The sequence below is a fragment of the Oryza sativa genome, chromosome 2 (genome assembly GCF_034140825.1).
Source record: "Oryza sativa Japonica Group chromosome 2, ASM3414082v1".
NCBI lineage: Eukaryota > Viridiplantae > Streptophyta > Magnoliopsida > Poales > Poaceae > Oryza > Oryza sativa.
Genome location: NC_089036.1, coordinates 29,733,778 through 29,759,025, shown reverse-complemented (window position 1 = coordinate 29,759,025; position 25,248 = coordinate 29,733,778). Strand labels below are relative to the sequence as shown.

At 45.0% G+C, this 25,248-nt stretch overlaps 3 protein-coding genes across 3 annotated transcripts; 2 read left to right on the top strand and 1 right to left on the bottom strand.

The window, feature by feature from the left end:
- Positions 1-1,976: 1,976 nt before the first annotated feature.
- LOC4330472 (universal stress protein A-like protein) lies at positions 1,977-7,443 on the top strand. The gene is made up of 4 exons (XM_015770199.3): positions 1,977-2,259; positions 4,121-4,242; positions 4,411-4,529; positions 7,093-7,443. Exons 1-4 carry the CDS (start codon positions 2,076-2,078, stop codon positions 7,199-7,201), a joined length of 534 nt encoding a protein of 177 aa, XP_015625685.1. The 5' UTR covers positions 1,977-2,075; the 3' UTR covers positions 7,202-7,443.
- LOC4330473 (uncharacterized) lies at positions 7,216-8,119 on the bottom strand. Its single transcript, XM_026022847.2, has one exon. The coding sequence runs from the start codon at positions 7,985-7,987 to the stop codon at positions 7,421-7,423; it is 567 nt and encodes a 188-aa protein (XP_025878632.1). The 5' UTR covers positions 7,988-8,119; the 3' UTR covers positions 7,216-7,420.
- A 3,641-nt stretch (positions 8,120-11,760) lies between these two features.
- LOC136355287 (uncharacterized) lies at positions 11,761-13,550 on the top strand. Its single transcript, XM_066307675.1, has 3 exons — positions 11,761-11,798; positions 11,972-12,596; positions 13,539-13,550. Exons 1-3 carry the CDS (start codon positions 11,761-11,763, stop codon positions 13,548-13,550), a joined length of 675 nt encoding a protein of 224 aa, XP_066163772.1.
- Positions 13,551-25,248: the final 11,698 nt, after the last annotated feature.

Here is a 25,248-nt window from a genome sequence, read left to right as displayed (position 1 = left end):
AGCTCTTGTTACTCTTCTCTAGTTCTTTTAATTTCTTGGAAAAATAAATAATAATAAATCATCAATTCGAACTTGGCCTTGGCCCTTACATAGACTAGGCACAACTCGTACAAGCAAACAAAAATAGGTTCATCCCTCCACGGGTAAGCATGAGACGATCAGACGATGCTCCACCAAGGGAGCAAAGCCTTCCTGTGGATCACGACTGACGTGTCCACGCGGGCCCGCCTGGCCGCGTCAGCGACCGACTCGCCTCTCGCCACGTCGTCACCTCCCGAGTCTCCACATCCAAGTCTGATACGTACTGCTACTCCTGCTAGCAGATCGATGACTGAACGTACGCAAAATGATTCATGCACGTTGCAGTGTACCCAATACAAGTTATACAACTATATGTCACAAGAGTTGTATACGAGGAATAAAGAGATGACCCTTTTTATTGATGGCCAAAGTTTTAAGAGTTTGACTGTTCAAATCATTTCTAAGTAAAGGATGATTACGGGCATGAGATTTTTACTGCAATTTTAAGCTGTGCTGTATAGTGTAACGGTTCGGATACACAAACGCATAGCTGCTGGAAGCTGTTGCTTGCTGGCTGGTTGCAACGTAGCCGTGCTACGCTAGGTTGTCCGAACAAAGCATATATGTTCAGTAGTACACAACCAACCCGTTGGATATATACGGTGCTGATAATTTTCTTTAGATGTTATTACTCCCTATGTCTAGAATACAAGGTATTATGTGCCTTTTAACTAAAATTTAAGAAAGTAGTAAAAGCACAAAGCACGGTATAAATAGTGATGGCTTGAAGAATATAAAGCACTAGTACAAAAGGTGATGGATGTGGAATAAACTATCCCTCTATTCGAAAATATAAGCCACGACCACTCATAACTCAAAATTAAGAAACATTCATTATCGTATTATCGTTTGGATCACCAATTCACAATAATAAGAGTAATGTGCATGGGCGGTCCATAAACTTGTGTTGGTGTATCACCTAGGTCCCTGAACTCTCAAAATGTATTTTTAGGTCCCTCAACTTGTTTCGGGTGTCATATAAGTCCAAACAGGCTCTAAACCGCTCCGTGTGCTGACGTGGCATGCCGTGGTGGCGCCTACGTATCAGTACAACCCATATGTCAGTCACATATAGAAAAAAAATTAAGAACATATTTTTCTCCTATCTTTTTCATTTATTTTTCGAAATTAAAAACTTCCTTTTCTCCTCAATCTCCCCTCTTTTAAAATTTTATTTTTTTATGAGAGTGACATGTGGATCCCACGGACACATAAGCGTTAGCGTGGCATGCCACGTCATCTCACGAAGCGGGTTAGAGCTCGTTTGGACCTATATGACACCCGAGACAAGTTGAGGGACATAAAAAATGCAATTTGAGAGTTCATGGACCTAAGTGACACACATGCACAAGTTTAGGGACCGCTGGTGCACTTCACTCCAATAATAAATACAATACACCCATCCAATAGAATTAGATAGCTTGAGGATGAAAGATTTAAAAACAATAATTTAGTTAAAAGAAGGTGTTAGTTAATTGCATACATGCATGCACACATTGTATTATGAAATATCTAGAAAAAAATAGTTACTCCTTCCGTTTCATAATGTAAGATTTATGTCTAGATTCATTAACATCTATATGAATATGAACAATGCTAAAAAAATTTACATTATGAAACGGAGTAAGCATGCTATTATGAAATATCTGAAAAAAATTAGTTATCTTTTTATATTTTAGAATAGGGGTAGTAATATAAAATATGGTAGATGAGGAATAAAGTACTGCCTCGGGGTTTTAATAAATCCCTTATATTTTAGGATGAATTTGAAGGGTGTAATCCCTATAGTATTTTGGATTATTATTATTTTTTTGCTTGGGCGAGCCCCTGGGTGTACATAGCAAAACAAGGCAACACACGTGTATAAAGAAAGAAAAGTGAGCAGATTGCCTTTTGTCCAGTCCAGCCCTCAAAAATTTCCCCCAAAACTCCTGCCCCTTCTTCTTCTTCTTCTTGCCGAGGAAGCCAAAGCAGCGGGAGCAAAGCGGAGCGCAATGGCGGGGTCGTCGGAGCCGACGCGGGTGATGGTCGCGGTGAACGAGTCCTCGATCAAGGGCTACCCGCACCCCTCCATCAGCTGCCGCGCCGCCTTCGACTGGATGCTCTCCAAGCTCGTCCGCTCCAACGCCGCCGGCTTCCACCTCCTCTTCCTCCACGTCCAGGTCCCCGACGAGGACGGTACGCGCCGCCCTCTCTCCCATTGTTCTCGCGGGAATCCCCCCACACACCACCGACCGTGGGGTGGTGGGCTGCTTTTGCTTTGCTGTTGCTGCGTCTTCGAGGTGCTCGATGGAATGCCTCGGTTCTAGCTCTTTGCAATCTCGTGATTTTGGTGGTAGATCGTCTCCAAGCGTATCCTAGGAGTTCGCAACACTAAGGTGGTTCTGATCGATTTACTGTGTACAAATTCATTAAAACTGCTGCGACCTGTGTGGCTGTGGAGTGTTAGGTTCCTCTGACGAGCGTGGCCGCGTGGGTTGTGGACAAGGTCCTCTGCGGGGGGGGGGGGGGGGGGGCTGGTACTATTTCAGGATAAATCGATGCTATGCTGTTTTTAAGGTCATACGTGTTAGTAGGTGGCTATTGGCCTATGGTTTGGTAGTTGGCACGGTATCTGAATAAGCTCTATCACTAATGACAGGTGCAGAATCTTTTGCCGGACTTATTGAGTGTTTCATGAACTCCAAAGGATTATTTCCCCAAGTCAAATGACCATGATGATTTAGTATTTAAATTAGTTTTGACCATTTATTTTAAAGTAGCTTTGACTGTTTCTGGATTCTAAGGGCCTTTCGCCAGGGCAGAGGCGGGGGTATTTTAGTGTTTACCAGTAAGTTGAATATATGCAAAGTTCATATGATCTTATCAAATATGTGCAGGGGTACTGCGAGGTGTAAAAGAAAATATGATTGATTTGTCCTCTCTGTTGGGTTTAGGACTAGCGAATGTGGTTGGTCATTCTGCATACACACTGTTGTTGTTTTTTCCTCGGTGCTCTTTTGAATTGTACAGATGTGACAAAATTTGACTGAATGTAGAAGCTCTTTTTGTCATCTTATCATAACTGGCCTTATGCTTCTTCGACTTAATTTGTATTATTACTGCTCTACTAGGAGAATGCTTAATAATGTTACACATATAGTTCCCATCATCAGTCATCGATCCTATTGTGTTGATGTGATTTTGCCTATGCATATCTTCCATACTTTGATGGAATAGAGCTCTGATAAATCACAGAATTTGAAGTCAATATCGTTTTTGAATCCTTTAGATCATCCACTTGCCACAAATAGTATATTTCTGACTCACTTGGTTTTCTTTAAGTTTGCCAGCTAAATCTGTTGTTTTCTCTTTTGAGCCACTGTCTAGTACTACACTACTACTTATTCATTTCTGGTGTTCAAGGAAATGCTTCTGCTGTGGGAAGATCAAACTCTCTATGACCTATTTCCCAAGTTATTCTATTATCCAGTTTTGAGGTTGATGGCCCAGTGCCTTGTATAGAAACTTGTCAATTTTGTTTTTCTGCTTCCTTTTATTTCCATTCAGATGACACAGTTTCATTGCTCCAAATGAATTTGACCTGAATACTGCTTTCTCATGTTTTTTGGACCACGATACACTTAAGCTGATACCTGAATTTCAGTACAGGGTGTCCAAAGCTTAGGCAGCACTTATCTTAAAATCTTCCTTTTTGTATTATCTTACCTATTTTTTTGTTTCTTTGCTGGAGTGAGATAGTTTCTTTGTCTATAAAAGATCTACCCACAAACTTCATCAGTATGTGCTGTATTTTATATTACAAACCATAATACAATTATCTCTTATTTTTACAAAGTCTATTGAAGTAAACAAATCTACAGAAGTCCTGCATTCCTGCCTTTAGATGTTTTGTCATGCTTTTGGCTCAGTTGATGTTGGTGTTTAGCCCTTATCATTGAGTGACTTTAGTTCCCATGCAATGTGCCCACTTAAACAGTTGTATTTTTGGATAATTATTTTTTCTATCTAATCACCCTTTTTTTTGTTTAATCAAAAGGATTTGATGATATGGATAGCATCTATGCATCTCCACCAGACTTTCAGAGAATGAAACAGAGAGACAAGATAAGAGGGCTTCACTTGCTCGAGCACTTTGTGAATCAATGCCATCAACTGGAGGTAATCAAACCTCCATATTTCTTTTCAGTCCTTTTCCTGAGGATGGTTAATTGAAATTGGTCAGCACACAGAAAATTAAGTGTGTTTTCTTGACTATTGCAGACTCCAATAGCCAATAGTACTGATCTTTTTTGTTTAATGTTCTGGCGTTTGTCTAATTATTTGCAGATAAAATGTGAAGCATGGATTAAACAAGGGGATCCAAAGGAAGTCATCTGCAGCGAGGTGAAGAGAGTTCAACCAGATCTTCTAGTTGTGGGAAGTAGGGGCCTTGGACCATTTCAGAGGTAATTTATGTCAAAATGACTGTGATTGAACTTGTCAGCATTTTATTTTAAAAGTTATGCACATATAAGTATTCTTCATTGTGTGTTATGATGGTTGCGCACATACGACCTCCAGTTTCAAATATAAATCGTTTTAGACTTGTGCACAAGAAACTCACATGACTTTGTTACCCTTCATCTATACTAAGTTGGAAATGATGAGACATTTATTTGTGAGGATGATACCGTTAATTTGGTAGGGCAAACATGGAAGTTAAGTGGTAAAGTTGCATAGAAGTTCTAAAGTTGACTTATATTTAGGAATCGGGAAAGAGTTAGAAAGGCTAAAACAGCTTATACTTGGAATTGAAGGGAGTACTTTGATAAGATGATCCATCACTAGGTGTGCATTGTCCAAACTAAGATATAATACTATGTGTTTATTTCTAAAAATTGTGCTGAATTGAGCAAGTAATACAGGATGACTGGGGGTGTTTGAACAATTGATTTCATGCTGTTTGATATTTCTAACAAGTGATGGTTGTTAGGATACAGTCTTTTTTCTATTTCATTTTCTGTCCATTATGTGAGGGAAATGGTATTGTACTCTGAAGGCGTACCTACTGTTAGTCGTGTCATAGCATCTTGCTTGTTTTTTTTTTTTTTTTTTGGATAAGATTTACACTTCATATGTACAATATCTTGCCCCTTCCATATTGAACTTGTGACATCTTAAACAGCTATTGTGTTACTATGCTAGGAAAAAAGACAAGCAACAATTTTCCGAACTCAAATTTCTGTTGAAATCCATGTTGGTTACCTAAAGGATTTATAAAAATACCTTAAGCACAATAACACTGGTTCTTTGGAGCTGGCTGTAACATGATTAGTGGAGATAAATCAAGTATGACACGTACTAGATTAACTTTGTGAACTATTTACACTGTCTCGTTCTGATAAGCTGGGTTGCAATTTAATTCTGTACCAGATATAACATACTTGCCAGGTTGGCATGTATTCCCAACTACAAAATGGATATGTCCAAACATTACGTCTTTATCTCGACTTCCTTTTTATGATATAAACCTGCTATTCCTAAAGCTATAATCATCAGCATGAGTATAATTAGCTTTCTGCTGACTTTATCATTTTGAGAACTGAATGGACCAAACAAACTTAAAAGTTTTTTTTTTTTGCTACTCCCATGCAGCATGTAGTGGAAGCATAGGCCCATATGGAACGGGTGAAGAAAAAAAATGAAAATATTGGGGAAAAACATATGAAACTCATAGGTTGTTTACTTGTTTATGCCTCACTAGAAAAAAATACACAATTTTGGGGTGAAAGATACAAAGGAAAAGGATCATGAGGGCCAACCTCATGATAGATTGGCCTTTTGTTTTTAAGCCAATCCATAAGAAATCTAATGGATTTATAGGAGCTCACCCTTTTATACCGGAGTGCCAAATCAAAATGTTTCTAATACCTTCAAAATTCATCCAAAAAATCCTTTTGTTTCAAACACCCCCGTTTTCAAGAATACACAAAAGATTTGCAGATCATTGCATTAAGATGAAAGTAGTTTACAAGGAACCTAAACCAGTCCAAATGTTAAACATCTAGACTAATCAACCAGAACCGAAACACAACAGATTTAGCGAACTACTGTACTATGTATGGCGCTGTCATTTCTCCTTTTGGTCATAGTGGTTCTGATATCGTCCCAAAAGTCAGTTTCTCAAGTTTGCAAGTTGATTGTGCATGCAGCGTGCATACTTATTTTTATTTTTGTGAGCATGCGTGTGTGCTTGTGCCTTTGTAATTATGAAAAAAAGACTTTGGTATTCGTGCGCTCTAGACAAGATGTTGCCTTGTAAATCAAGCAGCAGTAGAGCGTGCCTACTGTGGAAAAAAGCCTATGGAGTAACCCTAATGATAAACACTCATTTGATATTTTCTTTAGAATGTCGCACTTCTAATAGAAAGACTTTATGATTCAGTGGCCTATACGGGTAGAACTAATAATATCTCCAGCTTGTGTTGTAGTCTTGTACAGTTGTACTATGAAATAGCTAAATTTTAGGACAGCTGGAGCAGTTATCTGTGCAGAACTAATCCTGTAATTCATAGAGAACATGATAATTTTCTGTGACCAATATAAATCATGTAGTTTGAATAAAATCTTACCAAGTTGTTGCTTTTTTCCCAATTCAGGAAATGAATGGGATGTAGTATTGTAGTACATTTTATCTATGCAATGCTATATGAGACTGAATTGGAAGAAAAATATCTACTTATATAGACTTCTACTATCACACAAGCTATTTGTTTGCATCTTCATGATTTTCTGTTTAATCTACGAAGAATTGTTAGATCATTTTTTTAACAAGTACATTGTACTTCTGTTTTTTTTTTTGGTAGAAGAATTACTACAGAAACTTATATGTGAATGAGAACAACGTACACCTGCATATCGAAAAATGTATATTGCTCATTGATATTCTGTAACGTGTTGTCTTGAATTGCGCCATGGTTAGTCCTGTTTTACTTGTACTAATGACTGGTGCTGTTAATCGCGTTGCAGGGTTTTCGTGGGCACAGTGAGCGAGTTCTGTGTTAAGCATGCCGACTGTCCAGTCATCACCATCAAACGGAAGGCCGATGAAGCACCGCAGGACCCTGTTGATGATTGATCCCTTCAATGTCATACTTGAGAATGAGATATTCTTCACTGCTCAATGGGTTTAATGTACAAAATACAATATGGTAGTAGTGCTTGGAACTAGTACAAATCTTTGCCCAGTCCACCCCAAAACTAGAGTGAAGATGAAGAACACTATTGCGACAAGAGGTTGTATCCTATATGAGATACATCCAAGTTTGTTATGAACCTAAGCTACCTTGATGATGAATCACGTACTGGGCTTCGCAGAAATGAATGTTCCACCTCTTATCTGCCCTTGCCTGACCACATTTGCAGGGTACCTGAAACCTGGGGGCATGGGCATGCCGTGCTGCGGATGGTGTTGGGGCATGCCATGCTGCTGTGGATGGTGTTGGTGTTGGTGTTGTTGATGTTGCTGCTGATGCCCTTTGCCGTCTCCCTTGCTGTCGTTCTTCCATGCTGCAGGTTTCCCTGGGGTGAACTTGATCTCGAAGCCGTCGTCGATGTCGTGGATCATGGCGCGGGAGCTCGCCATCGGCTTCATCACCGGGTACTTGATCTCGAACCCCTTCTCCAGGTCGCCGCCGACGGCATTGATGCCGTAGAACTGGTCCTCGGCGGAGGCCGCCCTCTTCTTGGAGAGCCGCCGGCCGCAGAGCCGGCCGACGACGCAGGCGGCGACGGCGAGGAAGGTGATCACGGCGAGCACGGTGAACACCGGGCCGAACGAGCCCCTGGACGTGGTGGCCGGCTGCGCGTGCATGATGGAGTTGGAGGTTGGGTAGTAACCCATGGGCTGAGGTAAAGACGCCATCTTCCACTTCTCTTGTGTCACTCTTCTGCTGGTTTTTAGCTCTTGTTGCAAAGCTACTGCTCACTGCTCTTCACTCTTCTCTGCCTCTTCTTGACTAGGAAATGGCTTGTGTGATGGAATGGAAGTGTCTCCTTGAGCTCAGAGGCAGGGGTGGTCCTTTTATGATGGAGGAGGTAAGAGGACCCGGATTTGAATTGCACAAATTCCTTTTCGTATTGGCAAGCTAGGCATTGCTATGATGGTGTTGCCCATCTTTTCATTCTGTTTTTTTTTTCTCGCGGAGATCTTTGAACGCATTGGGGCGCGAGAAAGGCGAGTGCTTTGGGATCTCTTTGGAGCAGTTCAATGCGAGCTTGGAATAACGTCTCGGTATGCAGCCGCAGCCTGCCTTCCTGCCTGTTCTCTCTCTCACTCACTGTTTTCTTCCGTGCTTTTGCTTTTGGACGTTGCATTGGATCAAAGCAACCGTCGCAGCAGGGAGAAGGCCCGGCCAGCGACATCACATCGCTTTGGCTTCCTTTGATTGCTTTCCCACCTTCGCTTTAGCAGATTGTGGGGGCAACGAGGAATGAGCGCCAGGGCCACTAGACTGGTCGCCTTTCTTGGGCATGCCGATGGATGGCAGCAGCAGCTTGCCGTCGCCATTGGCATGTTGCTGCCTCCTCCTCCTCCTCCAGGCCCCTCCTTCAAATTCCCTGAGGTGACATCTTGGGGGCCTGTTCATCATAAGGTTTTGCTCTTACCATGATTTGTTTTCGGTGAATGCTCTGGCTCTCGATTGAACAGGGTAGGTGAACTCGTGGGCAGTATTATTAGGTCTAGCGTATGTACGAATAGCTACGTGGAACTCGTTATGATGGTCGATCGTTGAGATGCACTCTAGTCCTACTGCTAGAACCAACGAGGAGTTTTAGATGACGTTGCAGTCTCCTGTGATCAAGTGTCGTTTTCAAAAAAAAGAAAAAAGAAGAAGAAGGAACCACGCACTTCAACTCGAATTAGTTTGCAGAGAATTTCATTGAGCTCTTACAAGGTAAGTATATTCTTACAAAAATAAGTAAAAATCGAAGAACAAATAATTCGATTTGTGAATCGGCAAGAATTCCTCCGGATGGTACCTGTCCTGAAGTGAGGCCTGAAGTACTTGAACTGAGGACTGAGGCGGACCTAAAGTGCTTCCATTAGGGCGACCGGAGCGGCAGTGGCATGATGCGCGGTGCTGTAGCTGGGCACGATTCGGTCGCGTCACGCCGCGTTGCCGCTGCTTTGCTCGGCCGCCGCTGTCCGCACTCGAGAGATTCCTGCCAGGTCGACCCAGGTGTCGCATCGTAATCCATGCCCGTGTTGTCACCCTCACGCAGGAGAGGAAAGCGGCAGAGGGAGGGCTGCGAGTTTGGACGCTATACAGGTGATGAGCACCCCGGCGACAAGCGTTCTGGAGTACTACGAGGGCAGTACCGACTACGGGCGCATAGTGGTACAGTACACTACTGTACCACATATCGTATCGGAGGCTCAGAGCACAACCTGCAGTGCAGGATTGCAGCAGCCAGCAGGAGCTCGGACAGTCAGCCGGACCACGTCCTCCGATGATTCACCGTTCACGAACCGTTTGAGAAAAACTGGATCTGCATTTTGGACTAGTTTTGGGAGCATCTACTGGCTGCGGTTCCATCCGCTTCTCCCGCCCCCATCCGGTTCTCTCTCCTCACGCCATCCCGTAACTGCCACTCCCATCCGCTTCTCCCGCCCCCATCCGGATCGAGCATCAAGGGTGAAGGTAGAGGGAAGAGAGGACGCACCGGTGGTCCGCCGCCGCCGCCCCTCGCCGGTCGTCCGCCGCCGCCCCTCGTCCGCCCGGCCGCCGCGGCGCCCCTCGCCCGCCTGGCCGCCGCCGAGCCCCTCACCCGCCCGGCCGCCGCCGCCCCTCGCCTTCCCGGCCGCACAGCCACCGCCGCCCCTGCAAAGAAGTAGTAGTAGTAGTACTAGCAGCCCATGCCGCTGCTCCTCCGCTCGGCGCCGCCCTGCCCCGTTGCGCCGCCCAGCAGCCCGAGCGGCCGCCGCCTCCGTCGCGCTGCCCAGCAGCCCGTGCCGCTGCTCCTCCGCTTGGCGCCGCCCGCACCGCCTTGCTCGCTAGCTCGCCCACATCGCCATCGCCTCTCCATCTCCAGTCCACTCGCGTTTTTCTTTTTTTTTTTTAAGCGAGAGGATAAGTCCGTTCGCTAGCTAGCTCCTGTGGATTAAAAAGTCCACTCATGTAGCGATTAGATTTTTGCTGTGCTTTTATATTCATTCTATTGATGTTGCTACGAATTTATCAAAAAAAAAAGCTTCACTCAATTCAAATACATCAATTAAAAAATTATCCATTAAAAATATATCCGTTAAAATTTACTCATTTCAAAATATTATTGCGATTAATAACACAATTAAAATTTAATAGTTTAAAATATATTTTAGTATAGGAGGGTGGGATATGGATGATGTAATATAGATGATCTGTTAGAGTGGGAATTTTTTTTGAATGACCATCCATATAGGCATTTGGAGGTCAAATATGGATGAGCTACTAGGGATGCTCTAAGAACTACTCTCACAATGTATAAGGTTCACTTTAGAGGCTTTGGTGGTATTTGAATGGGAGGGACATCCCAAACAGCTCCTTAAGTCCCACCCTTAGGGCCCCTTTGATTTGGAGGAAAAACATAGGAATTTTAGAGGTTTTCAATCCTATAGGAAAATTTTCTATGAAGCCCTTTGAAACAAAGGATTGAATCCTATCCAATCCTTTGAAATTCCTATGGAATGGACAATCCTATAGAGATTTTGGAGGAAATTTAGCAAGAGCTTCAACCTCTTGCTAACTTTCCTTTGAGTCTATCTCTCTCATCCAATTCCTGTGTTTTTTCTGTGGTTCAATCAAACGGTCATTCCTGTATTTTTCCTGTGTTTTGCAATCCTTTGTTTTACACTTACATTCCTATCAAAATCCTACGTTTTTCCTATTCCTACGTTTTCTCAATTCTGCGATTCAAAGGGGCCCTTATATTCGTATTGTGGCTGCCCTTACCCGTCTCTCCCTTTTATGAATGGAATGGGCAATATTTTTTGCTTGGAAGACGTCTGCTGGATTGGGATTGGGAGGTAGGAGTAGGTGGCTTGTTCGTACACTGGCGTTGCACTTCTTTAGATTGGTTGTCGCTACTGCCCAGACAAACTGGCTAGACTAAAGTCTAGGAAGTCTAGGACCTGGCGACCTGCACCTCGCTTCAGCTTGCCTGAGAAATTTGGAAGGACCAAGGACCTGGTGCGCTGGTGCCTACGAAAAAACTATTATACGTTCATTTTGGATTTTTTCCATTACCCATTTGAAAAAAAGTACGAATTACCCTCGAACTATCGCAGTCGTCCGAATTACCCCCATGAACCATAAAACCGGACATTCTTCACCCCCAACTATGTAAACCGGACGAATTACTCTCCTCGACCCAATTAACGGTGGTTTTGGTCTACATGGCGTACGCGTGACAGTCCAGTCAGCAATTTATTTATTAAAAAATAGGTGGGCCCCATCTGTCATACACCTATTGCACTTTTCTCCTTTCTCTCTCTTCTCTCTCTCACTCTTCCCCTCTCTCTCTTCTCTCACTCTCCGTCTCACGCGCACAGCGGCAGGCGGGGGGCGGCGAGCGGCGGTGGGGTGCGGCGGCGGCGGCGAGGCGAGGCGGCGGCGGAGGCGAGGCGGCGGAGAGGGGACGAGGCGAGGTTGTCCCATGGGTTTCATCTGGTTGTCTCATGCTCTCATCGATCGGTCAGTGTGTGTCGTGTTCGATCGATCTACATGTACAGATGATCGATCAGTCGATCGGATCAATCGCCATGTTTTTGTTGTGTTTGGTGATGAGATGGTGGTTAAGTGGTATGGTTAGTGTGCGCTAATGGCGGTGGTTTGGTTTGGGGGTGGTTGTGTGCGTGTGGTTGCAGGGTGGAGAGCTTCATAGAGCACCAGGATGCGTGTAACTCTGGACGGGTGCGCGGCGAGGTCGTGCCCGTGGTGACGATTCTGCCGGTCATCCGTCCCGTGACGCTGCGGCATCATCATCATTATCCGCCGCCGCCGCCGCCGCCTGAGCTGCAGCTCCTCCCGGCATCCACCACGGCGTCGTTGGCCGCCGCGTTCTCGTCCAACTCCACGACCACCACGACCACCAGCTCCTCCTCCCACGAGCAACACGCGATGACGATGACGACGACGAAGCTGCAGCTCTCCATCGGCCCCACCGCCGTCGTCGTCGTCGTAGCGTCCGACGGCGGCGCCGCGGCCGCGGCAGCAGGAGGGGAGGAGGAGGAGCAGCGGGAAGAGGTGAGGCGCGCGCTGGAGGAGAAGGCCGCCACGGACGCGGCGCGGGAACAGGCGCGCGAGGAGGCCGCGGCGGCGGAGCGCGCGCTGGAGGACGCCTGCCGCCGCCTCGCTTCGCTCGAGCAGCGCAAGCTCCCCCTCCCCCTCCCCCTCCTTCGCCGCACCCCGCCACCGCTCGCCGCCTCATCCCCGACGCTCACCACCGTCCTCCCCGCCGCTCGCCTCCTCCGCCGCACCCCGTCGCCGCTCGTCTCCTCAGCCGCACCCTGCCGTCGCTCGCCTCCTCCTCCACCGCCGTCGCCTCGCCTTGCTCGAGCAGCGCGAGCTCCCGCTGCTGCCGCCGCCTCGCCTTGCCGCCGCCGCCACCGCTCGCCACCCCCGCCTGCCGCTGTGCGCGTGAGACAGAGTGAGAGAAGAGAGAGAGAAAATGTGCAATAGGAGTATGACAAGTGGGTCCCACATTTTTTTAATAAATAAATTGCTGACTGGACTGCCACGCGTACGCCATGTAGACCAAAACCACCGCAGATTGGGTTGAGGGGGGTAATTCGGCCGGTTTGCATAGTTAGGGGTGAAGAATCTCCAGTTTTGTGGTTCAGGGGGTAATTCGGACGACCGCGATAGTTTAGGGGGTAATTCGTACTTTTTCCTACCCATTTACCCTTCTGAAAACGTTTTCCTGCCTCAATTCAAACGTAAAAGGGAAATGAATTATAAACTCTCGAGTTTTTTACATGTCATTTAAATAATTATGAAAAAATATTAAAAACATTCAACAAGATAAATTACTATGTTATATATCACTACGCAAACATACAAGTTAAATTTTGATTTCTACAAGTTACAATAAAATAAACAAATTAATGTATATTATAGGGCTTGTTCACTTTGCTACCATTTTTAACCTTTTTTTTGGCAAAGTTACCAAAAAAGTGGCTACATTTAGTTTGTTGCCAAATTTTAGTAAGTACATATGAAATCTTGCCAAAATTTTGGCAACCTTACTATGGGGACACTCGATAAAGTCATGGTGTCCCACGAATACGTAACTGCCCAGGATGTTCAGTTACGCATGAAATGATATAAAAACATAAACTTCGATTATACAATACTTAAGTCACTTACTTCACAACACAACATAAATACAAACCATTACATATATGGCCTATAAAGCCTTATTTCTACAAACAGATAAACTGCTAGACTCCACCACAGAACTGCCTGAGCGTAGGATGACCTGGAAATCATAGCTGTCCCACTCTAACGGGTCAACAGGATCTTCACAAGCATCCTCCTCCTCATGATCTGAACCCATTTATGCGTACAAAAGGTACTCAGCAAGACATGCTTATAATAGCAAATGCAATAATTGCAATATAAAACATGCAGTATTGAGAGCTGGAAGGTTTAAACCCTAACCTTAACAGTTATTTCATAGAACCTAACTTAATAAACATATGATATAAACAACACTATTGAACATTTAATTTAAACAATAATAATAAGCATAAAAATATAAATGTTACTTATAAATAACATGAATAGAACATTAGATAATAAATAAGTTCACCATATTAATTAATAGCCATTTAGTTTAACTTGTGCCCATAATCTGGAGTCACCCATAGACACATCTCCATTAACCGGGAGCACGGCGTATTCGAATACTCAACGACTCTGCAGCGTCTGCCCAGCTTTACCCACACGATACCCATAGTTGGTCGGGTTGAAAAGTAACAAGGTGTAATATTGCTCCATATATCTCTCCCTTCTGCCTAGTAAGTTAAAGGATGCTTGGGATGTTGCTCGGAGTGATCCGGTCCGAGGTGTGTGCCAACCTACCTCCGCATCCACTTACCATTGTTCGTTACTCGATGGGCAGCCCAGAACTTCATGGGCCCATAGGGCAGTTCTGAACTCTCGAGGCCCATCGAGCCCACATATATAAATCATATAAACATGAACCATGTCACTTTGCTTGACACACTTGAAAGCTAATGGCCAGTACACCGAAAGGCCTGCAGAAGTTTAATCAATTAGAGCAATATACGGCCAGATTCGATAACTCGATCATGTGGATGGGCGAAACTATGTCATTCTTATTGACACAAGGGGGTTGATTATTATATCAATTTTAAATAAGAAATAACCATAAATATATTCATATATCCATCACGACCATAAACAGGTCCATAAAACCAAACACATGAACTCTATCATGTATACCACCCGCTCACAAGCGGTGTCAACAGTTCTTAGCATATAGCCATAAATAGTTCCATAAGCATGTTTTCATATGCAGTAATAATATCCATATTAAATCAATAGCATGTTAAATAATTAACAGTTTGTTCAAGTGTTTCTCAAATTTTATCCTAAGTTAGTTAGACTCTATGGCTCATTAAGATGTTTATAACAACAACAGAAAATATAATGCAATAATAGCAATATAATTAACTTAAAAGAATTCGTGTAGTCTATCATACTCCAAAGGACAAGTACGCTACTAAAATAACTCTCTATCTACTAGGATTAAATTGTTCAAGGGAGGGTGCATGTCTTGCAACTTTCGGGCTCGATGTAGTCGTACAAATCGTCTCCTCCTGGCGCGGAGATTTCTCTCACTCCGATTACCGGACCAACGTCAGCGTTTTCTATTTATGCAACAATCATTACCACAATAAATACAAGAAAAACAGAGATAACCAAAACAAATAGTATCACAAAGTGCAACAGCGAGTGAAAAGGATTTATAGAAATAATTTTAGGGATTTTTGGAATTTCGGGGAACGACGAACCCTATGGCTAAAATTAGGGTCGCGACAACGGGTGCTCGGATTGCAACGAAACTGACTGGATGGATTCGGAATAATTCTAGGAGTTTGGAATAGGTCTCGGATTTCGATTTTGAGGTCAAACGGATGGTCAACTTGATAGGAAAAGAAAAAGGGTATTTTCTGATTTATTTTTCAATAGGAAAAGTGGATTTCCTGTTCTTCTCGTTCTGCACAGGAATTGGCCGGAATCCCACATTGCTGGTGGCAGAGGAGGCCGGTTTTGGACAAGGGGGCACCGGTTTTGTGATCTAGGGGTCGAGGCGATTCCGTTTGTGTGGTCGGCGGCGAGGCTGGCGGCGGCGGGCAGTAACAGGAGGCGGAGGCGGCCATGGTGGCGGCGACTCCGGTGAACTCCGGTGCTGGCGGCGGCCTAGTAAGGTTCAGTGAGGCGAGAGGAGTCCCAGGGTGGCGACGGCCAAAGCTAGGGCGCCCTGGAGCGGCGGCGCGCCATGCGGCTGGTGGCGGCCGAACAGAGCGGTGACGCCGGGAGGCGGTGCCGGCGACGTTCCGGCGATGAGTTGGATGGGTAAAGAGAGGGGAAAGGGAGTACTCGGCATGGAGAATCCGATTTTACCTTCAATTTCAGAGGATTGGCGATGTATGCGACGAATTTTGGAGCTCAATCAATGGCGCCAGTATTAGTGTTTCGGGGAATTTTCCTCCGGTGACGACGACTTGATTTAATGGGAGTAGGGGCGGATTTGAGGAGGTGAAAGAGGTCGAAACTGCGCTTCTTTTGCCTCCGGTCTTGAGCCTTCTAGTTGAGAGACGAATGAGATACGGAGGCGGGAAGCTGGAGGTGTCGTTTGGGTATTCGTTCGTCGATCGGCCTCGTGCATGCACGTGCGAGCGTGTGGCATGCGCGGGCTGGCACGAGCTGGGTGCGGGCGCACACGAGTGCGACTCGGGATTGGCGCGAGGCAACACGGGGAGGCACAGGCGTTGGCTCGGCCTAGCCGAATAGAGGAAGAAGAAAGAAAAGAAAAACAGAGGAAGGGAAGAAAGGGAGAAAAACAGAGAAAGGAAAAAAATGGAAAAAGAAAATTAAGGTAGAAATAGAGAAAAAGAAAATATGGGGAAGATTAAAATAGATAGGATTTGAATTGGTGCGGAATTTAGATAGTCCGACATTCGGGATATAATTGAATCGGATCAAAGGAACTATTTGAGGGATGATATGCACTTTGCGACAAAATTAAACGAGAAAAGAAACATCGAAAATAAACATGAAAAATAATATTTTAAATAAACTACTAACTCGACGGTTATATTTTTAGAGAACCAAAGCAAACTAAATCGGTTTTAAAAAGTTGTCAAATTTTAGGGCTGTTACACTTACCAAAATTTGGCGATGCCAAAACTTGGTAAGGTTGAAAATGGTAGCAAAGTGAATAAGCCCATAGTAAAATTTGTTTCGTTTATAATTTGTAGTAGTTAAATTTGACTGTATAGTGCTTTATCACATACTAATCTATTTCTTAAGTTTTTTTTATAGCCAATTGAATAACATGTAAATAATAAGAGGATGTCTCTCAGAAGTTTAGAATCGTTTTCCTTATTCAAACCATGAGTTCATTTGCCAGATTGCCACCAAAATAGTAGCAATGTGCTTCTTTGGCGAGCAGCAGAGTAGCTTTCCACACGATAAAGGAAAGAACTGTGTTCGGATTGGTGTTCGAGGCGTATACGTGGCATCTCAAGCAGACAGAACCACCTTGCGGCGAAGATGGAGTAGAACTGTAGAAGGCGGCGATGCCTGGTTGTCAGGGAAAAAAATTAAAATATACCTCTTTTTTATTGGTTTTATACAAATATACACGTCTATAAAAAATTTGTACAAATATTCCACTGTCGCGGAACGAAAGTGTGAGATCGAGCGAATTACTTGATCTCGCGCAGCAGGTGTGCGAGACCGCTCAGTCTCGCGACGTGAGTGCGCAAGACCACTCCTTCGCTTCCCTAACCACTGTATTCTCGTGAGTAATAAATTAATTAGTGTCATTAGCAGTTAATTAATTAATTAATATTTATTTAATTAACATCATTAGTAATTAATTAATCGTTATATATACGCTAATCATGAGCCATGTCAGGCCATCTCGCACGCTGCTCAAGCGAGATCGCTTCTTGTCTTTGCTGTCACGCCGGTCTCGCGTCCTGGTCATGCGAGACAGTGCGGTATCGCTCCAACAGCCTGCGAGACCGTGGCCTATCGTCACGCTATCATCACTTTCGCTGAATGAATCAGCGATATTGTTTTACTTTCGCACTTTCAATCAGCGATGATAGTTTATTTGTATAAAAAAATTTACATACCGAATATTAATGAGAAAAAAAATAAATAAACGGTATATTTTTAAATTTAATTCTGGTTGTCAGTGTGTTGATTGGTGTGCCTCATGAGGCTGGAACCGCCGCTCGACCGCTTCATGGATCTTGTCAACGAGTCCTCCAACAGAACTCGTAGGACGTCGGACAATGGCAACGAAGCTGGAGGAAATGTGTCGAGAAGAGGAATATATAACGACGAAAAAATTATTACATCATATGTTTCAAAATATAGCAATTTAGGATTAAGTTAGACATATCATAATAGCGTAGTAATAGAATATGTCTAATACGATTCTAGGTTACTATATTTTTAAAACAAATAAAGTACATGGAAAGTTGTGGCCTCACGCGAGTCAGGATGGTGGACATCATACGGCTGGCAAGCCACCATGGACACCATTTCAGCAGTGTTTTCTACGCACCATGAACCATAATTGCATTGGGAACTAATGCGTCAATGTGTGCAGCACAAGATGAGTCCCTTGTGGTCGATCGGGAGATTACGAGGTTGGGGATTTAGGTCTCTGGCATGGGTTGCCCTGCATGGCGTGCAGAGGCCTAGGATTCTACACAGTTCTGAAGGTTTAGGAAGGCATGTCAGCGGATGTTAAGTCCCATGCGGTATGCATAAAAACTAGGGGCTGGTTTGGTTGGAGGCCTAAATTAGGTTTACCAATATTTGTCAATTTTAATAGTGTTTAGTGTCTATTTGGTTTGAAGCCAAATTTTGACATGCCTAAGAAAATATGCCATTTCAATAGTGAACTTAGACTATTTTGGCTTCAATCTAAACACAACTTTGCCTTACCAAAATTAGTCATGCCAAAATTTGGCACCAACAAAATTTGGTAAGGCCTATTTAGTTCACAAATCAAACCAACCCTAGAGCTCCCGCGGGGGGGGGGGGGGGGGGGGGTGGGGTGGGGTGGGAGCGTTATCAGGCGGATGTTAAGTCCCATGCGGTATGCAGAACATCAAAAAAAGCCAACATGTGGCCCACCTTATATTGCCAGCCCAACCCATGCGCATGTCCCCTTCTTTAGTTGAATGATTTCGAAATTTGAGTTCAAAGTTTTAAAATTTTGAGTTGAAAGTTTTAAATTTTAAGATATAAGTCTTTTAAAATTGAAATTGAAACTTTAAAATTTTGAGTTGAATGTTTTGAATTTTGAGTTAAAAGTTTTTGAAGTTTGAGTTAATTTTTTTGAATTTTGATACAAAAGTTTTAAAATTTGAGTAAAAAGTTTTTAAAAATGTATTGAAAGCTTTTAGAATTAAAGTAGAATTTTAAAATTTCTAGCTGAAAAGTTTTAAATTTGACTCGAAAGTCTCAAATTTTCAATATAGTTTTAAAATTTTAGAAAAAAATTGCAGCAACATTTTAAGAAAAAAGATCTACAAGAGGGAGCGCATGCTTGTCCGTGGTTATCTGAAATAGATTACGCGAAATCAGTAATTAACACTAGTCGAGACCATTTTTTACGATGACCCACCAGGCCTAACATGCACACACTTGCGTGCGCTAGCAGCGCTGCTAGCGCGTACGTGCCAGATATGATTTTCACTCTGTTGCACGCGGGAGAGTTGAGCGTTGCTGATGCTTCACGAGCTCAACCATGTTGACCGCAATGGCAATGACCTCCCAATAGCAAGCCCCCTCCTCCTTCTGATGAGTTTCCTCCTACGAGATTGATCCAACCACTATGTTAGCTCTTTTCTTGACCCTTAGCATGTTAGCCCCATCCTTAGCATGTTGTCACCTCGGCATCGATAGCGTCGAAAGGCATCTACATGCCCGCATGGCTCGCTCGGTCAACTTCCTCTCCGCCCCCCTTGCCCCCAGCCACCAACACCGCGCGTGGTGCCGACATCGTGGCTCTGGCCTTTGATGGTGCCGCCGTTGCCTCACCACCCGTCCTTGTCCGCTACCTTCCATGCTATCCCTCTAACCCTTATTCTCAACCTCTCTCTTCACAACAGCTCCCATCCTCCGTGAAACCTTAAACCTAACCCGGTAGCTTGTCACGACGCTCATTATCCATTTTGGCAGAGGAGAGGGGGGATCAGGATTCATGATAGGCCTTACTCGTGGTGGGCTCTAGGCCCATGGCTATTACAATAAGCCTCATTGCAGCGCGGACTATTGGCTGCGGGGGCTTATTCTGGAACTCTTTTAGGTTGCTAGACTCACTACCATTGTCCACTGCTAACGATCGGAACATGGTCCTTTCGTGCAAACATGGCAGGACCTCCGCGACGCTCGCGGACCGCGTGGGCGCGCGACGTTCGAGCAGTTTCGGCGGTTGGCGCTCGGATCCAGCAGAACGGCATAATAGGGGAGAATCAGCGCATAACAACATGGCAAGCCGCGCGCAAGCGGCATGGGCAGCACGACCGCCGGGAATCAGCCGATACGTGGGGCACGGGCATGGTACGCGCGACCGCGGCAAGGCAAGCGACTAGTGGACAAGGACACCCCGCAACCCCGCGTCGCTGGAGTGGACGTCGGATTCGACAGCGCTACTCGCGTCCGGCGTGTGGAGCGCCGCGCCGCGTCTTCTGGCTGCTCGTCGTCGCGCGCCGGGGAGAAACAAAGCATGGCGGTGCCCGTCATTCCCGTGACCATGACGACTACATATTTGGGCCAAAATGTATTTTGGGCCACTAGATATATCCATCTACTTGCAATTCTTGGTCCGGCCCTCTTAATCATAGGCTGTGTTATTTACGGACACGGACTAATTAGTCTATGATAACTTTGCTTTACGGCCGAACAATAGGATGAACATATATGCCCTCTTCGTTCCATGATAATTTTATTTTAAATCCCATATACCAATATAAAACAAAAGATTATATTACCCACTCCTTATAAAATCTAAATGCTATTATTTTCCACTGTATCTACTTTCAATACATTTATTCCCTAGTTTCATAAACTCTGCTGCAATGAATTACTTAAAAATGAATTTACTTTGGGACAAACCGAAGAAGCCAATAATAACTTATTCTGGGATAGAGAAAGTACATACGAGTATTTTCCATAAATAGATCGGAGTAGTATCGGCTATAAAACTATATTAATGCAGTTTTATCTCTTCCGTGATCTATCATCTACTAGTATTTGATAGCTTCTGCCTTCTGGACATGAGTTCGTAGCAGTTTGCTAGAAGCATTTCCTGGGTTATGTATGGCTATGAACGCTACCGGATGAATGTATTCCGCAGTGAGTTCCCATCAGCGAAGATCTCACGCAAAATCTTCTTGTCCATCCTGTCTAGGCACTGAGGACGACATAACTCCATCAGAGTACGATGTTTTATTTTCCCCGTTAGCTCAGGTATACTGTAGGATGCAATAATTGGAGCTTATATATATGGTGTCAAAACGTTGCTGACATAAGGATACTGCTGATCTATTGGAGATGGAGCTGCTCACATAACCATATCTCGCTGTTCACAAAGTTCATAGTCAGTTGCACACTGCAGAATGATTGAAACGCGAGAATTTACATGGATCATTAAAGAATCGCACGTTTGAAATAGAACAAGAAAGAAAAAACAAACAAACAAATGGAGTAGCTATTAATATCCAGATTCATGGAGAAAGAAATCTATACTACTAGCAAGTTAGCACTTGAATTCAGCACAAAGTACACGCTTTGTCGGAGACGGTGACTGGGAGCGGATAGCAGGCACCGATTGCGATCGGATTGGGACAGTGACAAAAACCACAAATATTTCCACTCTTTAAAATCGCGTTATCCATCAACTGTTAAACCTGATTCTTTCAACATCTTGAGAAGTTGCAAACTTGCAATGATTTACTAATCGAGACGCCAATAACCTGACCCGCGGCGGCTGATTATTTCCCGTGCAACATGTTTTGATATAACAATGCTCTGTCTTTTCCGGTTAAAAACACAGGGTTAGGTGACGTAAACGCGTGCCCGGTTTTTCTCTCCTAAAGCATAAGCTCGATGTTGAGACGTGAGTTATGTATATTGGTAGTTTTACTGAAACGGGCTTTATTTTTACGCACCTCGAGTTTGATGGTTCGTGCAATCATAAGCGTGACATGTGTAAAATATCGGATGAACTCGGTCGACAAACGGGTGCTCTGGGTCAAAGATGTGAAGCGACCTGCCGATCGAGCGAGCGACCTCGCAACCGAACCAACCTGATGGTGCTCGGTCGATCCATCAACCGCGCACGTACGGGTGGGAGATCGTTCGATAGCTGCAGGAGCGCGCGGTGGGACCCAAAAATCCGAAGGAATTTAATTCTCTCGATCGCGTAGCACACGTGTGCGCCGCGCCCGGCTGGCCCGTTTGATCACGACCCGGCCGCTGCGGCGCGTCGTCGTCAGGCTTACCGGGCGAGCGAGCGAGCGATCTCACGATGGAAACGACGTACCAGGCGGCGACTCCCGACCCGACCAGCATGGCCCCTCCACGACGACGTCGGGGGTGCGGCTGGTCTAGCCGATTTCTACCGGCACACCAGACCTGTCGCGGGTACAAAACTTGGTTTGGCTTCTGGAGCTCTGGACCCTGGAGGGACACGTCGAGCACGTACAATGTCGGGGCCCAGCACGTACGCGAGTCGGTCTCTGGCTGGCCACACGCGGCCCCAGCGCCCGAGCCGGCGCGCCCAGCGGTGGCTCGCTCGGTGTTTTCACGCGATGGCCGCGCCGCACTCGGTGATCGCTACCCGCGCGGCGCGTTTTCTTCGAAATCCACCGGGCACGGCAAGCACGCACGGATCGCGCATTCGCGCGCCCCTCCGCCCACGCGCGCGGGTGGCGCCTGCCGACACAGTAGCACGCCGATGCTTGGGTACGGGCAGACACGTACAGATATCGTGTCACGCTCACGCGCGCCTCTCGCCTCGCTCTCACCTACTGCGCCGCGCGGGCCGTGTAGTAGGCCACGGTGTCTGCTCGGGAACACGCGCACCGGGCGCGTCCAGCAATAGGAGCGCAGGAGTGTTGGGTTATTGGTGAGCCGGGTGGGTATGGGCGTATGGCTTGCCGCTGCTGCCCCTGCCGTGCCAGGTCGCGCTTGACCGCTCACGGTTTCTGCTCTGCTCGTTGTGACAGTCATACAGTAGTAGTATATCTGAGCGTGAGCGTGTCAAACATTTGCTGTTTAATCATCTCTCGTGTTCACTTTTAACAGCATCGAACGGGAAGGGCCGGGAAAATATAGTACAGTCCTCCATTGTTAGGCCAGTCACAATGGCTAGTGTCATTGCACGGCTACCCAAAATATTATACCATCTTCTCTCAAATGAAATCTTTTATGAAACAATCCCCACAGTGGAGGGGTTTCACTTTGACGTTTCCAAGACTAAGCAAAGCATTTAATTGATACAAGTTGCTGGGATCATTTGTACCCAAAATCCGGCGCGGCGCGGGAGAATGCGGAGGTCGCACGGCGGAGGCGGACGCAAGAGATCCGGTGAATGAAACGAATCGGCCTCAACGGGGGTTTCACTCTGTTACCGAGGACTTGGAAACGACGCTGACGAGTTTCACCAGGATGAAACTCTTTCCTTCTCTCTCATCCCCATTTCATGCAAATAATCATTTTTTATTCAGTCTTACCCCTATTAAATGTGCATGACACACCAGTGAAACCCCCATTGTGACTGGCCTTATTGCTCAACCCTTACGTCGTTTACGCGTTAACTTCTGTCGTTTCTTGAGAGTGTTATGTCGCATCACTAGCACTATTTTCTTTTCATGCAAAGGTCGTCCCCAAATAATTCCGATAGAGACGGGAGAGATCTCTCGCCGCCGTGCAGTTTTGCCGACTGTTTTAGTTTTAGGCGCATCTGTGACTTCATTCGGCGGCGGAATTCCTCCGAGAAATTACGCGACGATATGGCAACGCAGCCTGCTGAAACGCAGCGGTTTTCTCCATTTCTTAATAGCACTGTAACCGCAATCACCACGAACTCTTCATGGCCTTGGTTACAACTTACAACAGAAACCTGCACGCCACGCCGCGCACAGGTTGCAACCGATCAGACACAGTTTCATGTGGGGTTGGATGCGTGGCAGCAGTGTGGCAACTGACCGACTGATCGATCGACTGACACAGTACGCGACACCAAGCCTGATGTCTACATGCACAGAGGACGAGAGCGAGAGATTTGGAATTGGGGGGAATAGATACCTTGCTTGCGGATGGCGAGCTCGGAAAAGCAAAGGAAACAATGGTTTTTGAATCTGGAAAGAAAGGGAGCAGGGGGGAGCAAAGACAGGGAGAGATGCTTCGGCTCTGCTATCCTTGTCTCTTCTTTGCAATCACATGCCTTTCGACCCCCCAAAAACATGCTTTTGAACGACCCCAAAAAATAATCCACACCGGTTGTGTACGTAGACTAGGAATCCGTATTGCCGTACTTTTACAGTAAAAACAAATTACAGTGCTGTACGATTACTACAGTGTTGCTGAGCAAGCTCCCTGAAATGGATAGGGCACACTTTCCTTTTCTCATGCTCTGTAATATCTGGTACTAGTTGAGATGGATAGTGCACACTTGACATATTGAAGAAAAAACTGAAATGATATATTTGCAAATGAAAAATAATCTATAAATAAAACATTTATATATGTGTTATTAATGATCTAAAAGTAAAGCTAAAAAAATAAAATACAATAAGAAAATCTAAAATTAACTTCAAATTTAAAGTTAAAAATTCATTTTTTTACTGATACATCTGATAGTGATGGCAAATGGAGTACTAGCATGAAATCTCGTACTAGTAGTATTGAGCATCAGCAGTATGGGGAAAAAACTTACTAGTGGAGTACTAGAATCTTGAGGCGGAACACTTTCACATTGGAATACTGGATAATTTTGTTGTTTATTTTGACGACCCCACGTTGGTGATAAACTGAACAGCGGCCTTTAGCGCCTTTTTTTCTCCTCACTTTTGTAAATTGTTTTCTAAATGTTTGGTTGTTTTAGCACAAGTAGCTATTTGGTTAAAAACAAATGAAAGGAATGGCTAGGAAAGAGAGTGATAACAGTGCCTATCTTTGGAGCACCGTCTTTGTCAACACAGTACCTTTTCGACCAGTTTTTTCGTCGTGTATTTTGAGCAGGTTGGGGAAAATAATACGACGAAGTAAAAAAAAAAAAGGAGGAAGAGGAGAGGGGCCCGGTCGATCGATTGGGTCAAGAAGAACATTACATGGGGCCCAATTGGAGTGAGCTTTCGGTTTTCTCATCTCTCCTTTATCACGAGGACCAAAATATTCCACGTGGCTCTGGTGTCGTCATGGCCACGCATGTATACCTGCCACGTTGGCCTCTTAACTAAGGTATACAGTACTCTATATAGCATCGTAAATAAAGATTACGAGGTGAGACTACCATACAGTGTGTACATACATGCAAAAGTTTGACCAAAGTATCGGCTCGGCTCGGTCGAGCAGCCGATTGACATTAGCCATCCCACACTGCACGCCAGATGCGGCGCATGCCATCTACTCCCCGCTCATCGTCAGTACATTATCTTTTTTTTAGATAATGACAGTCAGTACATTATCTGACGCATTATAACTTGAAAAATTTGCTCAATCGATCAACAATTCAACAAACCGTGCGATTTTTAACCGAGAGGCCCCGCCGCGGAACGAACGGACCACTCCACCGTTGAAATCGGCAGAATTTACTGCGCCGCTCTCCGTATTTTTCACCTGGGAAACGCGCGCGCGC